The following is a 16645-nucleotide window of genomic DNA, read 5'->3' as shown; positions in this document are numbered from 1 at the left end:
CCCAGTACCACCCGCTACGCCCCGGTACCACCCCAGTACCACCCCAGTACCACCCGCTACGGCCCGGTACCACCCCAGTACCACCCCAGTACCACCCGCTACGGCCCGGTACCACCCCAGTACGCCCCGGTACCACCCGCTACGCCCCGGTACCACCCCAGTACCACCCCAGTACCACCCCAGTACCACCCGCTACGGCCCGGTACCACCCCAGTACCACCCGGTACCACTTGCTGACTGTTCGCTCTGCTTCTCCTTAACGTTTCTACCAGGCGGTTTAAAGCCGCTGCTGACGGGTTCTGGGCTGGAGGTTCCCGGCTGAAGAAGTTATTGCAGAACCTCAAGTGTTAAAGGAAGATTCGACCCAATTAGAGCATTTGGGCCGAATGCACAAAATAAACATCAGAGAAAATATTGCAGCAATAAATAGAATCGCAGAAAAAAGCCAAACACGCCACAATGAAATGAATCAAAATGTCTCCAAAGCATCGGGGGACTGACAGGGGCCACCGGGGGATTCCAGGTCGATTCCAGGTAGATTCCAGGTAGATTCCAGGTGGATTCCACAGATGTGCATCGCAGCAGCTGCTCATGCAGAGCCGGTCCAAGGTAATATGAGGCCTTAGGCAGAACCCCCCTCCCTCCAGAACCGTCCTACTAAGAACCTCAGCATCACTAACATGTTTAAATATCAATAAGGTGAATCTGTCAGAGGAAGACCAGGTTTATTGGCCGAGTTTAATATCAATCACTGATTATTGGTTATTTGCTGTGATGTATTTGTGAACAAACCCAATTCAAACACAAAGATTACATCATATTGTAGCCATGGTAACAACAATCAATCAAGATAATTCTATAACTTATACAAAGTAAACGTCCTAATTAAATCCTAAATGTACTATTTATTTTTCTCAGCTGAATGCATTAAATAAAATTTGGTAACATTGTCATTCTCTATAAATGATGCTACAGGTTTAGATCTATGGCCTGTGTTACAATTTCTAGGGGCCCCTGAGTGTCTGGAGGCCCCTGAATGGCCCCTACCAGCAGCTACTGAGTTTTCTTTGCCTTGATATTCCAGTCTTATAATTGTAGGTCTCAGAGTTGCTAACATCAAACCCCTTTGAGCTTTTTTGGATCTATAAATCATTCTGCATCCAGGTTGTTCTAGAGGTTAAATAGATATTATTAGAGCTTAATTAGTAAAATGGCAGCAAATTATCTTATTTCATAACTTCATAACCTTTGACCTTCTCTCCTCTGGTCTGTTTAACAGCTACAGTCTCAGATCAACTCAGACCTTCAGGACTGTCAGCAGCAGAAACAGAAACTTTAAACCTGTTGGGGAAAATATAGAATATATTTACTTTGCATTTCCCCAGATGATGGTAATGATGTAGTAGAATCCAATTAGATTATTGATTAATATGGGTTGTTGGTATCGATCAAAATCAATCAAATCTAATTTTATTAGTAGCCTATAGCACATTTCAGCATCAAGGCATTTCAAAGTCTTTACACCAAATCAAACAGAAACACAATGCAACACAGAGTCAACATTAAAACAGAACATTAAATCAGATTCCATCAATAAATTTATAATTGATCACGTTTCAAATAAAACTCTAAACAAGTGGGTTTTTAGTTGAGATTTAAAGAAAGTCAGTGTTTCAGCTGTTTTACAGTTTTCTGGAAGTTTGTTCCAGATTTTTGGTGCATAGATGCTGAATGCTGCTTCTCCTCGTTTGGTTCTGGTTCTGGGGATGCAGAGCAGAACCAGAACCAGAACCTGAGAGTTCTGGAAGGTTGATACAACAGCAGCAGATCTTTAATGTATTGTGGTGCTAAACCATTCAGTGATTTATAAACTAACAACAGTATTTTAAAGTCTATTCTTTGAGCTACAGGGAGCCAGTGGAGAGACTTTAAAACTGGTGTTATGTGCTCTATCTTCCTGGTTTTAGTCAGAACTCCAGCAGCAGCATTCTGGATCAGCTGCAGCTATGTTGTTGTACTGAGTTTTTGTTCAATGTGCCCCTTTTTAAATTCGAGCCCCTGCCCCTCCATAGGTCTCTGCACGGCCCTGTCTGTAGGTGAGGAGAGGAACTGGACCAGTTCTGATGCCGTCGGGCGTGACGAGACGCTCAGAGCCGCTGACAGAACCAAACCGACACAGAGACTCCATGAGGAGCAGAGAAGGTCCAGAGGTCGGGTTCTGTTTGGTACCTGATGTTTTTTTAAGTTTACTGCTCTACTTACCCTAAGTAAATTTTTTTGTATCAGTTCGAAAGCGCTGATTTACTTAGCTGTTTTCAGTGATGGCATAGTTACTTTGAAAAAGTAACTTTAATCGGATTACTGATTACTCCTTGAAAAAGTAACTGTTATATTACTGATTACTTGATTTGGAAAGTAACTAAGTGACATGAAAAGTAACTTTTTTAGTTACTTTCAGCAGCTGCTAACAATAACACTGAAAATCACATTGATCTTTGTCAATAATTAACTGTTAGCGATTTTATAACGTTAACATCAACAATGTGTCTCCACTGATAACTGAAGGGAGATTGTTTAATGTTTACAGTACAAAAAAAACACGTTAGTAATTTGTGTGTTTTTGTGTGTTGTCCACTATAGTCTGGAAAACTCTAAGAAGGATTTTAACCCCCAGCCTCCAGGTTGTGGTTACGGCCCTGTGTTTGGTGTCAGCAGAGCTCCTCCTGCAGTGACACTTACTTTTTAGAACCAATCAGAACCAACCAGAACATTTCTGTAGTAAAAATAATTTTTCTGATCAGTCTGATGTAATTCTCTAACTTTGTGAGGAAGTAACGTTTGAGTTTTTAATAGTTGTGAACCAGAACCATTAAACTGACTCTCTCAGGGTTTTGGGTTTAACCTGCTGGTTCTGAAAGGCCCGTGTGAAAATAGTTTTATCATTTTAACACATGTTGAACACATAAGAACAGATAAGTAGATGAATCTCAACAATTTGGACTCTTAGCTTCATGCCTGTCACTGGACCATCAGAAACTACTTTTAACTGACCGCTGGTTCTGTTGGACCTGGTGGGTTCTGGTTCTGCTGATTAAACCTTTTAACTCTGGAGCTTGGAGGAACATGTTTTGACGATGTGTTGAAAGCTAAACAGAAATAAAGTTGTGGTTTTTTCACAGTAAAAGCCGACTAGCAGTAGCATGCGTGTTGCAGCTCCAGTTTGAATCGGTGGATTGAAGTAAAAATGGCCGCTGCTGCCCCCTGGTGGCCATGACGGATAATTATAAATCTGAATTCCCTCCTTGTCCTCCTGCGTTTCCTTCTGGACCAGAACCAATCCCCACTTCCTCTGCTTGTGACAGTTAAGAGTTTAGTTCATTTAAACTGAACTGGAACCAAATCCTGACCCAGTTCTGAGTTCTGACCAGCGGTGTTTATCCTCCAGGGCTGCCCACATAAGCTGCTGGGATTTTTTCTTAATTCTTATTTCCATATTTCTATTCGAATTTATTTGAATTTATATTTTTCTTGTATCTGTTTGGGTTTTGCAGAACCTGTGACCTGTGAGTGGATCAGGTTCTGCTAAAAGAACCCAGATCGGTTCTGAAACTGTTTTCTGCAAAACTTTTATTCAAATGTTTGGTTTTCTCCATATTTATTAAAACTGTCACAAAGTCATGAGAGTTTGTGAAAAAGTCACAATTCTTCTCCCAAGAAATAATAATAATAATAATAATAATAATAATAATAATAATAATAATAATAATAATAATAATAATAATAATAATAATAATAATAATAATAATAATTAAATAAACTTTATTTAAAAAGGGACTCAAACATGAATGTCAGCATTTGATGCTCTTCTATCAGATTATGGTCCTTTGATAAAATACAACGATCATACCTGGTCAAAGAGACCCAATCAGAGCCGGGAGGAGGGTCTTAGTGTTGTCAATCATCACCATGTACTCACTGCTAAATTTGCTAATGGTGAAGAAACAATTTAATGTTCCAGGAAAACCGTCTATCTGCCTTCATCAGTAGTTATGCTAACTAGCATTAGCATTTTTTTCAGGTTGTGGTGAAGAGCAGAGAGCAAGGAGGAGTGAGCATGAGGATGATTGACAGCGCTTAGACCCGCCCACTGGCTCTGATTGGTTGTATCAGCACTGGGAGGAAACTTTTTTCCCCACAGATTATGTCTCGGATATCTCACTGTCTGATATGAAAATAAAAATAAAATGTTAAATAAGTTACTTCCTGGAGTTTTATTATTATTATCTGGTAACTTTCTAGTTCTGGGAAACTTTTCCTGTAATCAGAACCTCCATTCAGTTTACATCTGCAGCCAGAACCAGAACGTTTTTTACTGTTTATATATATATATATATATATATATATATATATATATATATATATATATATATATATATATATATATTTTATTTTTTTTTTTTTACTGGTTCTGGTTCCAAACACCAGCAGGCTGCAGGCCCGGTTCTGACCGGACCCGAACTCGGTGGGGTTTTGGAGGAGAAATGAAGACGGACACGCGGAGCTGAGGCGACTCTCGTTTATTCTCAGGTGAGTGAGCAGGGAGGAAGCCGATTGGCTGCTTCAGTGAGTCACTGAGGAAGAGGTGGATGAAGATGAGGAGGAGACCAGCTTCCCGTCGACGGTCTCCTCGCGTCGCGTGGAGGAGGAGGAGCTGCGGACCAATCAGAGCACAGATCAGGTGGAGCCGACCACCTGTGGGCTGAGGATCGTTCTCCAGGTGAACATGTCTCACCTGCCGCCTCCCTCTCCGTCCAGCAGGCGGCGGTATTCTGCGATCTCCATCTCCAGTCGGGTCTTCAGGTCCAGCAGCATCTGGTACTCCTGACCCTGCCGGTCCATGTCGGCCCTCAGCTGAACCAGCTGCTCCTCCAGGGACGACACCTGCACACGACACAGGTGAGGCTGTAGCTCCTCCCACTTTCACTGCATCACAGGTCAACCAGAACCGAACCGGTCTCACCTGCATCTGGTATCCGGACAGCTGCAGCGAGTATCGGTTCTGGGTCTCAGCCATGGTCGCCTCCAGAGACGCTTTCTGCCCACAAACCACAGAAGAAGAACTTCAATATTTCACTCCGTTCATTTAAAAACCAAAGAGTCAAAAAGTTTTCACGCCGTGATAAGTTTCTGTTTAGACGCTCAGAGACGCTGGATGAAGTTAATCAGATTAATTTAATCCATTAATCGTTAACCGGAGCATAAAAAAACAGTTTGCTAAAGAACAACGCAGTCAGAGCTACAAAAATAAACATTTTTCATTTAAGATCAAATCCTATAAATCAGGTTAGTCAGAACTTCTCTGGTTCAGTTTTAACCTGGTTTACTGTCTGTAATAAAATCCAGTTGTTAATCAATAATTAATCAGGAGATCAGCTCTACGCTGTATTGATGATCAGAAAGGCTTTTCTCATGTTGACGTCCAAGAGAGGAAAGACTTTTAGACATAAAATGTTATGAATTATTAATTTATTCATAAAAAAGGCTTTGAGCAAAAAACAATAATCAATAACTAAAATAATCCTGATCAGCAGCTGAGTGTTAATGTTTATCAGAGTGTGTGTGTTTCAGTGTGTGTGTGTTTCAGTGTGTGTTTCAGAGTGTGTGTGTTTCAGAGTGTGTGTTTCAGTGTGTGTGTGTTTCAGTGTGTGTTTCAGTGTGTGTTTCAGTGTGTGTTTCAGAGTGTGTGTGTTTCAGTGTGTGTTTCAGAGTGTGTGTTTCAGAGTGTGTGTGTTTCAGTGTGTGTTTCAGAGTGTGTGTTTCAGTGTGTGTGTGTTTCAGTGTGTGTTTCAGAGTGTGTGTGTTTCAGAGTGTGTGTGTTTCAGAGTGTGTTTCAGTGTGTGTTTCAGTGTGTGTTTCAGAGTGTGTGTTTCAGTGTGTGTTTCAGTGTGTGTGTGTTTCAGAGTGTGTGTGTTTCAGAGTGTGTTTCAGTGTGTGTTTCAGTGTGTGTTTCAGAGTGTGTGTTTCAGTGTGTGTTTCAGTGTGTGTGTGTTTCAGAGTGTGTGTGTTTCAGAGTGTGTGTGTTTCAGAGTGTGTGTGTTTCAGAGTGTGTGTGTTTCAGAGTGTGTGTGTTTCAGAGTGTGTGTGTTTCAGTGTGTGTGTGTTTCAGAGTGTGTGTGTTTCAGAGTGTGTGTGTTTCAGTGTGTGTGTGTTTCAGTGTGTGTTTCAGAGTGTGTTTCAGAGTGTGTGTTTCAGTGTGTGTGTGTTTCAGTGTGTGTTTCAGTGTGTGTGTGTTTCAGAGTGTGTGTGTTTCAGTGTGTGTGTGTTTCAGAGTGTGTGTGTTTCAGTGTGTGTGTGTTTCAGTGTGTGTTTCAGAGTGTGTGTGTTTCAGTGTGTGTGTGTTTCAGTGTGTGTGTTTCAGAGTGTGTGTGTTTCAGAGTGTGTGTGTTTCAGAGTGTGTGTGTTTCAGAGTGTGTGTGTTTCAGAGTGTGTGTGTTTCAGAGTGTGTGTGTTTCAGTGTGTGTGTGTTTCAGTGTGTGTTTCAGAGTGTGTGTGTTTCAGTGTGTGTGTGTTTCAGAGTGTGTGTGTTTCAGAGTGTGTGTTTCAGAGTGTGTGTGTTTCAGAGTGTGTGTTTGAGAGTGTGTGTTTCTGAGTGTGTGTGTGTCAGTGTGTGTGTGTGTCAGAGTGTGTGTGTTTCAGTGTGTGTGTGTGTCTTAGTGTGTGTTTAGTGTGTGTGTGTGTGTTTCAGAGTGTGTGTGTTTCAGAGTGTGTGTGTTTCAGAGTGTGTGTGTTTCAGAGTGTGTGTGTTTCAGTGTGTGTGTGTTTCAGAGTGTGTGTGTTTCAGTGTGTGTGTGTTTCAGTGTGTGTTTCAGAGTGTGTGTTTCAGAGTGTGTGTTTCAGAGTGTGTGTGTTTCAGTGTGTGTGTGTTTCAGAGTGTGTGTTTCAGAGTGTGTGTGTTTCAGTGTGTGTGTGTTTCAGAGTGTGTGTGTTTCAGTGTGTGTGTGTTTCAGTGTGTGTTTCAGAGTGTGTGTTTCAGAGTGTGTGTGTTTCAGAGTGTGTGTGTTTCAGAGTGTGTGTGTTTCAGTGTGTGTGTGTTTCAGAGTGTGTGTGTTTCAGTGTGTGTGTGTTTCAGTGTGTGTTTCAGAGTGTGTGTTTCAGAGTGTGTGTTTCAGAGTGTGTGTGTTTCAGTGTGTGTGTGTTTCAGAGTGTGTGTTTCAGAGTGTGTGTTTCAGAGTGTGTGTTTCAGAGTGTGTGTTTCAGAGTGTGTGTTTCAGAGTGTGTGTGTTTCAGAGTGTGTGTTTCAGAGTGTGTGTTTTAGAGTGTGTGTGTTTCAGAGTGTGTGTGTTTCAGAGTGTGTGTGTTTCAGAGTGTGTGTGTTTCAGTGTGTGTGTCCTCACCATGCCCAGCATTGTCTGCAGCTCGATCTCCAGAGACTGCAGCGACCTTTTGACCTCTGTCACTTGAAAGCTGCTAGTAATTTCTAGTCAGGCTTCCAGGTTCAGGAATCATAACTTCAGGAAAGAGAACCAGAAGAAGAATGCCAAAGAAAACCAAATTACAATCCTGGAAGATCAGAACCTGGAGAAGAGCTGGAGGAGGATGAAAGGATGTCTTCTGCACAAAGTACAGGTAGAGTTTGGTACAGGTAGAGTTTGAGGAACCAGGCAGGAGAACCTGGAGCTCCAGACCCACACCAGGAGACGCTTCATGTTCTCCTCACCTTGTCTGTGATCTCAGTGATGGAGGTGAAGAAGCCGCTGTTGTCTCGGGTGGAGGGCCCCACCTTGCTGTCCACGAAGCCGCGGATCTTCTGCTCCAGCTCGGCGTTGGCCTTCTCCAGCTTGTGCACCTTTTCCAGGTAGGAGGCCAGCCGGTCGTTCAGGTTCTGCATGGTGAACTTCTCGTTGCCCACCAGGCTGTCCTCCATGCTGGAGGCGCTGAAGGAGAAACCTCCTCCTCCTCCTCCACCCAGGGAGAAACCTCCTCCTCCTCCTCCACCCAGGGAGGAGGAGACGGAGGAGATGCGGATCCCAGAGCCTCCAGCTCCTCCATACACGCTGCCGGCCCTCAAGGAGGAGAACCCTCCTCCTCCTCATGGAGCCGGTGGAGGACATGACGGATGCTGCGTCTCTGAGAGGAGAGTGAGGAGCGGAGGAGGCGGCGCGGCTTTTAAAGCTCCTGCGGGAGGCGAGGCTGCAGGAATGCGAGGCGCTGGGCGTGGAGCTGACCTTTACCCAGACCTGTTCCGACAAAATCCCCTCCTGCAGGCGCTTCGCTGAGGTGCAAATTAGACGCTTCAGCGTCGGGAACGTCAGCCGGTTCTGAGGAATGACAGCGTTTAGCCTGGAGGTCCAAGTGGAGGCGCGGCGGAGTTCCTCCGTCTCTGGAGAACCTTGGTCCAGGTCCGTTACAGACGATGAATCAGGATGCAGGTCATGATCACCAGTAAGGTCAGAGTTTACTTCCCTCTGCTGAGCAGAACCGGGCAGGAAGTCTGCAGGAATGGACCTGGAGGTTCTGGGTTCTGCAGCCTGAGGTCAAAGAAACACCAACAGTCTTTAGGTTGGATCCACAGGCAGAGATGGAGGAGCTGATCTCCAGGATCAAGATCCTCCCTGATTGTCTCTCACACATCTGGACCTCCTGGTTGGGAACAGGAAGAACCTGGTCTTGTGAGGTGACCTCTGACCTCCTGATGCTGTCTGCTTATCTGAGGTGGGATCATGGAGCTGACCGGTCCAGGAAGGAAACTCCACATGCAGTCAGGAGATCATGGAAGGAGCAGCGGAGAACTGGGCCGACTGGCGCCGGTTCTGTTGTCCTCTGATGGACTGGCTGGTTGTGTCTTCTAACTGGGGAACCAAGGCAACGTTTGGACCTTGGGTTCTATTGAACCCACTTCAAAACGGACCCTGAATGAAATTCTTCAGGACTGGATTGAGGATCCTGGCGAGTTGAAGGTGTTGACTCCCCGGTTGTTCCTTCCCACTGTGGCCACATGCTTGATCCTCAGGAGGAGGGACAGGGCAGCGTTAGCTGTGACTTGATGGTTCTGGATAACAGGAGTTATTTTCTCCTTGAACTCCTTCACCAGCAGGTCCATCATACCTGCTGCGGCAGGTGGAAACATTCCTGCTTCAATCCGTCGTTCACGGATCGTCGGATGAAGGATTAACTTCTTACTGGAGTTGATTTTCCGTCTAAAGCATGAAAAGGTTTGGCCTCTAACCAGAGCGGTGAACTACGCTTGTGTAAAGAAAACACAGAGACATCAGGTGGAGAGTGAGAAGACATGTTTCATCATTTTTTTCATCTCTGGATCAAAAGCTCTGCGTCCACAGAGAGCCTGATGGTCCAATCGGACCTTGGCTCGTCACCTGGAGCATTTCTACCTGCAGCTTTTCCAGAACCTAAACCTGAGGGTTTATGGCCGCTGCTACCCATCCTGAATGAAAACTAGCATCTAACAGAGACTGGAGACGTTCACGTTCTCTTTGACAAACCGATTGAATCCTGTTTGATTAGAGCCACAGAACCCGTCCAGGAGCTGACCTTTGAACCCAGCCTGCAGGATTTCATTCCTGATCCTACCAGCCGCGGCACGCCGACCCGTCACCCACCTGGAGATCTCATCTCAGATCTACATGTTTCCCTGCAGTCAGCACAGCCATCAAAGGGTTGGATGAGGTTAACCTTCAGGGCGGCAGGTGCACCGTCCCCCCCCCACTGAAACGGCAGAAATCCCTGCAGGGAGACGTTTCCATGGTGGCAGTCCGGGAATCCATCACCGCAGCAACAGCCTCGCTGGTTGTGGGACTTTAAAAAGTTCAGCTTCTCCCCCCGTCCTAAATGTTGGTGGGAGTTCAGCTCTGCAGACCTTCGTGACCCTTTGGACCGTCGGGTTCTGCTTGTTGTAAATAATAACAGGTTCTGGTTCATCGGGGCTTCTCCAGTCAGCCCCTCCCACTGCAGCTACTGTTACTACTCAGATAATGGAGAGGCTGAGAAAAACTCTGTGATTAAAAGAAAAACACTTCTGAGGAGCCGGAGGGGCGATGAAGAGCAACTGAGCCTCAAATCAACATTCTTCTGCAGATAATCCGTCTAAATTGCTCCTTCAGGGCTCTGTCTTATTTGTGACACTTTAATTAATTTAATTCTGCAAAACTTTGCCTAAAACCGTCTCAGCGCCGCCCTCTTTGGGTTGAATGGTGGTACTGCAGTTCTCCTATTGGCTGCAGCGGCCCAGCTGTCATTCAACCCCGGTTCTGGATTAAACCCGTCTCACTCAGACACGCCCCCTGGTGGTGAGTCACTGTGGCAGACGTTGGTCGATTCATTTCTCAGTTTTGCTCATGTGGTTCTCCCGGGTTCCTCCGCTCGGCCTGCAGACGGTTTGCAGCTGGACTGAGGAAGAGGAGGAGCTGACAGCAGAACTCGCTCAGGAGGCGACGGAGCTGCAAAACCTTGTTGATATTAAAGTTTCTGATAGCAGGAAACTTCTGAAAAGTTGATAAATACAGCAACAAAGTCCCCGAGCTTCTCTAATCTTGACCACGCCCCCTGGTGGCCACCCCCACAGTTGATCACGCCCTTCGTCTCTTGTGGCTCCGCCCACAATTTTTGTAAATGTGCAGGGGAACCAGAGACAGTCACAGTTACTCGAATAACTTCTTTGAATTTCCTTTTCAGGTAATTTTTACTGACCTTCAGGTCTGATGAAAGTCAAACTTTGGGTTTTCACTGCAACAAAACCGAACCGACTTCCTTCGGACCTTTGGACTCAAATCGGTTCTTCCTTTTCCCAGTCCATCGCATTCTGCTGGATTTCTGCTCCATTTTTGTCTCCCACCTTGTTTGTCTTCATTGATGTTTCTGAGGTATTTCCATCACATATGTCCGGCCTTTGACTAGGCCATAGCACCATCTTGGTTCTTCAGATGAAGCCGTTTGGATCAAGTCTTGGTGCTGGACGTGCCTGAAGTAGAACCACAGATCCGAACCAAGAACCAAGCTGCCGCTTCGTCAGAGTGAAAAAGGTAAGAGAGACTCCTGCAGTAAGGCTGCCCTCAGGTGGCCGTCTGCTGGTACTGCATGTTGGAGGCAAGGGCAGTTTGAAGCTGCAGAGCCTCCAAACAGGGCAAAACATCTGAAGAGATATTAAAATAGATGCTTTGAAAATGTTTGTTATATGAGAACTTTGTTTTTAATAATTTCTTAAACCCATTTTAGTTGTTTTTATATTGCTTTATCATAGAAATAATAATAATAATTAACAATAGTAATAATTCTTCGTCTGGTCAAATACATAAAAAACAAACCATTCAGATCCAGAACCTGCTGGAATATCAAAGAACCTTCTCAGATTTTCTGAGCATTTTAAGGAAATCTGTTTTTTCTTCACGGATCTGAAGGCTGACTTCCTTTAACTGTCTTTACAAAAACCGACCGCTAGAGGGCGACACCGCTAACACCTGAAGGGTCTGGAGTTTGTTTTAAAGCAGCGAGAAATGAACAGCTTCACATCAGTGAGTCATGACCTCATAAATCGGGCTCATAAAAAGTCTTTACAGTTTTATTCCTGCAGACTTTATGAAAATGTCTGAATCATTTAATAAAACGGGTCAATCAATACAAAAACCTCCAGCCTTTGGCTGAAGACCAGGAGCCATTTCTGCTGCTAGCGCTAGGCTAGCACGTTAGCTTTGGTTGTATTTACCCAGAATGCCCGGTGCTGTAGTCCACTTCCTGCTTTTGGAGCGGCCGCCGGTCCACTTGGCGTTCACTTCAACCGAACCCAGACCGAGGTTTGGAGGACCAGAGGTCAGAGGTCAGTTACATTCACACCTCAACAACCAAACCGGACTGCTGGGTTCTGCTCCATCAGGTTAAAGATCGGAGTGACTCCAGGACGTCTCCGCCTCCTCAGCACTTCGGTCCATTTCACTGTAGAACCCGTCCAGAACCCTCAACTCTTCTAATCAAACCAGGAAACATTTAACTTGATTTAAGTCATTTATCATATTTGTTTGCTCATTAACATTTATCACAGATACTTGAATGAAATGTAGATTTTTCATCTATTCATTTTATCTTGAGTCGGAACCCAAATTGGTTTTAGTTTTTCTGTAGGTTAATTATTTTTTAATCCTTTTTATTTGTTATTGGCTCAGTCTTTCCTCAGATGTTCAGATTTTACTACTTCCTCTGTTTTTCCACCACCGTTGAATTGCTGCTCGTTTGCCTGAATGTTGCGTAACTTTTCCTTTTGTTAAATTTTTTTTTTTAGAAGTTTATCTTTTCTCTGATCACCTGGTTTTAGATCTCACCTTTAAAACCCACAATGACAGTTTGTTTATTGTTTACTCCTCATTTTGGTCTCAGTTTTAACACCCGGATCCGTTGTGTCCTGTGCTAACTGGACCTTTACTCGGTGCCTTCATGTTTGGCTCATCGAGGTTCATTATTTCATTACTTCCTGCTGTGAAGCACGGCAGTGGAGGGTTGATGATGTGGGCTTGTTTTACAGCCAGTGACTAGACCTTCTGTCCTTAGCGCTGACGCTTGGCCCAACAGAACCAGAGGAGACACAGAGATGTTGATCAGTAGAGTTTTATTGAGAGAACAGCGGCTGTTCAGCGTCTCATGAGTATTCCTGGGATTCGGTGATGACCTCTCCGTTCTCTGACGTCTCCTTGGTGACGATCATCACCTTCCTGGTCGTCTTTGTAGACGAGGAGGAAGAGGAGCTGAGGAAGAGGAGGAAGGGTTAGACTAACCTGGACTGTCTGGTGTTGGAAGAGTTCACTGCAAAAAGTCCTGCCAAGTATTTTTCTGGTTTCTAATGCAAATGTCTTACTTAACTTGAAATAAGAAAACTAATTTACAAGTAACTTTTCAGCAAGATATAAGAATTAGTTTTAAGTAAATAAATCCTTAATATTGATGGAAAAGTTTTAGATCCATTGGCTGATTATTTAATTTATAACATGGGAAAAATGTCTTGTTACAAGTGAAATAATCAGCCAATGGATCTAAAACTTTTCCATCAATATTAAGGATTTATTTACTACTGTATTTTGCTGAAAAGTTACTTGTAAATTAGTTTTGTCTCATTTCATGAGTACAAAGATACTTGCACAAGAAACTAGACCAAAAATACTTGGTGAGATTCGTGCAGAACTGGCGTCTCACCTGCCGCCTCCCTCTCCGTCCAGCAGGCGGCGGTATTCTGCGATCTCCATCTCCAGTCGGGTCTTCATGTCCAGCAGCATCTGGTACTCCTGACCCTGCCGGTCCAGGTCGCCCCTCAGCTGAATCAGCTGCTCCTCCAGGTGCGTCACCTGGTTCTGGTAGCCGGCCAGCATGTTGCTGTACCTGTTCTGCGTTTCCGCCAGCGTTGCCTCCAGAGATGCTTTCTGCAGGAGTGAGAGCAACGTTAGAGAAAGCACGGCAGTAGAAGAAGAGTGGAGGAGCTTTCAGAGACTCGCCATGCTGAGTTGCGACTGGAGCTCAATCTCCAGATTTTGCAGCGTCCGTTTGACGTCTGAGATCTCAGAGCGAGACGTTTGGAGCGTTTCTGTGCTGACGGCGGATTCTTTCTGAAGCTCCTCAGACTGAAAAGCAGAAAACAAACAGAAATCATTTATGCAGATGACACTCTGCTGTCATCACTAATGTTTTTCTCTCTGGGATGTAAAAAATGTTTTTTGTTCATTTTAGGAGTTTTAAACTTCAAGCATTTAAACGCAGTTCCATTCGCCGCCTCTAGATGGTGACATAAACGTCCCAAAAGTATAGAAGGCCAAAGGTGTCAGAACCTAATAAATTAATTAAATGCATCTATTTTTTTAAAATGTCTTAAAATGGGTAAAGTGTTGTAAAGATTTTATATTTAAATATTATGAATGTTAAAAAGTAATAAAATGATTCCGTTGTGAGCCAAGCTTGTGGGCGGGGCTAACACTCACGCTAAGATAATTAGTGTGATGTGAACCGCCTGATTATTATTTAATATAATTCGACATTTATTATATTCATTCTTTTCATTTAGTTATTTTATTATTTGTTATCATTATTATATTATTATTTAAATCAGTAATAGGGTTATTTAATAATTATATTACATAATTATACAATGAATATAATTATATAATGGCAGTAAGGAAATGATTATATTATAATAATATAATAAATATGAATAATATAATTATTATATTTCATGATTGATTGAGGTTTTAGTCTTTCATTTATGATAATTGTATTAATTATTCAATGTGTTGGTTAAATAATACAATGTGTTATTATTTTCTTAATTTCACTCTTGATAATTTCAGATATTTGTTTATTTTATCCAAGTTCTGATTGTTATAAAGATTTTGACTTTCATATTTTTCATTGTGGCCCTTATGGACCTCCGTAGAGGAACTGTTTCCTGGACTTCTTGTGTTTTTGGCAGAACCGATTCTCCAGGCTCACCTTGGCCTGGAACCAGTTCTCCAGGTCTTTGCGGTTCTTGCTGGCCACGCTCTCGTAGTGTTCTCTGATTTCGGCCATCATGGCGGTCAGATCCGGCTGCTGCGCGGCTTCCACCTCCACGTTGATCTGACCGCCCACCTGTGACCTCATGCTCAGCAGATCCTGCAGGAATGACATGATTTAGCCGGAAGCTTGGCTCCGCCTCGCAGCCGGACCGTTAGCTCGGCTCACCTCCTCGTGGTTCTTCTTCAGGTAGATCAGCTCCTCCCTCAGAGACTCGATCTGCATCTCCAGGTCGGACCTGGCCAGGGTCAGCTCGTCCAGGAGCTTCTTCAGCCCGGCGATGTCGGCCTCCACCGACTGCCGCATGGCCAGCTCGTTCTCGTACCTGCAGCAGAACCAGGTTAGGAGCCGATGAGCAGTGAAAGCCAAGTTTACACCGTCAGGTTGGTGTTTGTGGACTCACTTAATCCTGAAGTCATCGGTGGCCAGCTTGGCGTTGTCGATGGAAAGATGCAGAGAGCCGTTCAACCGGGTGGCATCGATGATCTGAGAGGACAGACGTGGTTTAGAACAACTTCTCTGAGTCTGATTACTGGTGGAAACGTGGAAATGAGAGTCAGATGATGCAGGTTCAGGTGAGGAGCGAGGCCCGCGGGTTCTGGTGGTTCTGGGCGTGGTCGCTCCAGTTTCCTCCAGCAGGAAGAGGATCCTGCAGCGGCGTGGCCCAGGCAGGCAGGATTTCAGGCTTTGTGTTCTTACAATGGAGCATCATCAGTTTCTCTGCCCTGACCTAAAACCAGAACCAGAACCTGGACTCACCTGGTTCTGCAGGTCGCTGATGATGGTGTAGAACCTGGAGTAGTCCTGGCTCTCAGGTTGGGCCTTCTTGTCCAGGAACTCCCGGATCTTCTTCTCCAGGTCGGCGTTGGCCGTCTCCAGGCTGCGGACCTTCTCCAGGTAGGAGGCCAGCCGGTCGTTCAGGTTCTGCATGGCCGCCTTCTTGTTGTCGGAGATGTCCAGGGCTTCGGACAGGTTGAAGCCTCCGCCTGCGGCGAAGCCCGCACCTCCACCAGAGGCGAAGCCTGCGCCGCCTCCACCCGCAGCGAAACCTGCACCTCCGCCAGAGGCGAAGCTTCTGGAGGCGGTGCTGCTGGAGATCCGGACCCCGGAGCCGCCGGCGCCGCCGTAGACGCTGCCGCTCCTCATGGAGCCCAGGCGGCCCCCGCTGGAGTAGGAGGAGGAGCGGGTGGAGAAGAGGTTGGCCATGCTGGAGGAGTTCTGCTGCTCTGGGTGGAGGAGAGGAGAATGCAGCGGCGGACGGCGCTGCTGCATTTATGCTGCGGCTGCAGGGGGAGGGTCAGGTAACACCCCCTGCAGCCGCAGGACGGTGACAAACTGCTGCAGGAATGTCAGGCACTTTATTCTCTTGCTCCTTGAAATCAGCTGCAGGCTGTGAGGGACGTCATCCAGAACCAGGACCGGTTGTTATCAGACCCGGACCCCCCCTCCTGATCCGGGATCGTGTCCCGACCCGCCTGCTCTGCTGCTTTGGGCCCTGCAGGTCTGCACACATCCTCCCTCCCACCTCTGTTCTCTTATTGTGCAACCAGACAATGAAACTCAGTTTGCTGTGATGAAACTGAACCTCTGGAACCGCCACAGATCAGAACCAGAACCAGAACCGGAACTCTCCAGACAGGCAGAAGGCTCGATGGCCCGTCTGGAGTCACAGCCTCCACACCTCCTGATCAGAAAGGTCCGTTTGTCCCGGAGGAAAGTCGTCTCATTTCCGTACCAGTCTCGTGTTTCCCAGTCAAATATTTGGCTCCTTTCTTTGAAATGCAAATATTTGCAGGTTTTATCTCATCCTCATCTGTCATCAGAGGAATCAGTTGTAAAAAATGTCCTCTGGCTGTGAAACAGTAAAGTTCCACGTCATCATCATGCCCCCTCCTCCGCCGTGCTTTACAGCTCAGATTCCCACCAGAACCGTCGGCCTCTGAGTCTGGATCACAGAAATCATCAGTAAACTTAAATTCTCTCCTTCTGAGCAGAACAAAAATACATTTCAAGAGTTTTTCTGGTTTAGGAAACTCCTGAGAAACAGAAAACAGGAACTTGCCACTAAACCTGGTTTATTCACTCTGGGACATTTAAACCTGAATGG

At 45.3% G+C, this 16645-nt stretch overlaps 1 protein-coding gene and 1 pseudogene across 1 annotated transcript; both read right to left on the bottom strand.

Annotated features, from left to right (window-relative positions):
- Positions 1-4562: 4562 nt before the first annotated feature.
- On the bottom strand, positions 4563-9100 carry LOC122822010 (annotated as a pseudogene).
- A 3493-nt stretch (positions 9101-12593) lies between these two features.
- On the bottom strand, positions 12594-15931 carry LOC122821606 (keratin, type I cytoskeletal 13-like). Its single transcript, XM_044099681.1, has 7 exons — positions 15298-15931; positions 14942-15024; positions 14707-14863; positions 14476-14637; positions 13488-13613; positions 13192-13415; positions 12594-12746 (listed from the first exon to the last, which is right to left on the bottom strand). The coding sequence occupies exons 1-7, from the start codon at positions 15808-15810 to the stop codon at positions 12641-12643; spliced, it is 1371 nt and encodes a 456-aa protein (XP_043955616.1). The 5' UTR covers positions 15811-15931; the 3' UTR covers positions 12594-12640.
- Between the last annotated feature and the right edge of the window lie 714 nt (positions 15932-16645).

This window comes from Gambusia affinis, linkage group LG19, assembly GCF_019740435.1.
Source record: "Gambusia affinis linkage group LG19, SWU_Gaff_1.0, whole genome shotgun sequence".
NCBI classification, from domain to species: domain Eukaryota; kingdom Metazoa; phylum Chordata; class Actinopteri; order Cyprinodontiformes; family Poeciliidae; genus Gambusia; species Gambusia affinis.
The sequence above is the reverse complement of the archived record's forward strand: the minus strand, read 5'-3'. Positions and strand labels throughout refer to the sequence as shown.

Coding starts and splice junctions, on each gene's coding strand:
- LOC122821606 (XM_044099681.1), bottom strand. CDS start 15,810: ATGCAGCAGCGCCGTCCGCCGCTGCATTCTCCTCTCCTCCACCCAGAG. Junction 14,864..14,941: donor ACCGATGACTTCAGGATTAA/GTGAGTCCACAA, acceptor GTTCTGCTGCAG/GTACGAGAACGAGCTGGCCA. Junction 13,614..14,475: donor AGAACTGGTTCCAGGCCAAG/GTGAGCCTGGAG, acceptor TCTGCTTTTCAG/TCTGAGGAGCTTCAGAAAGA.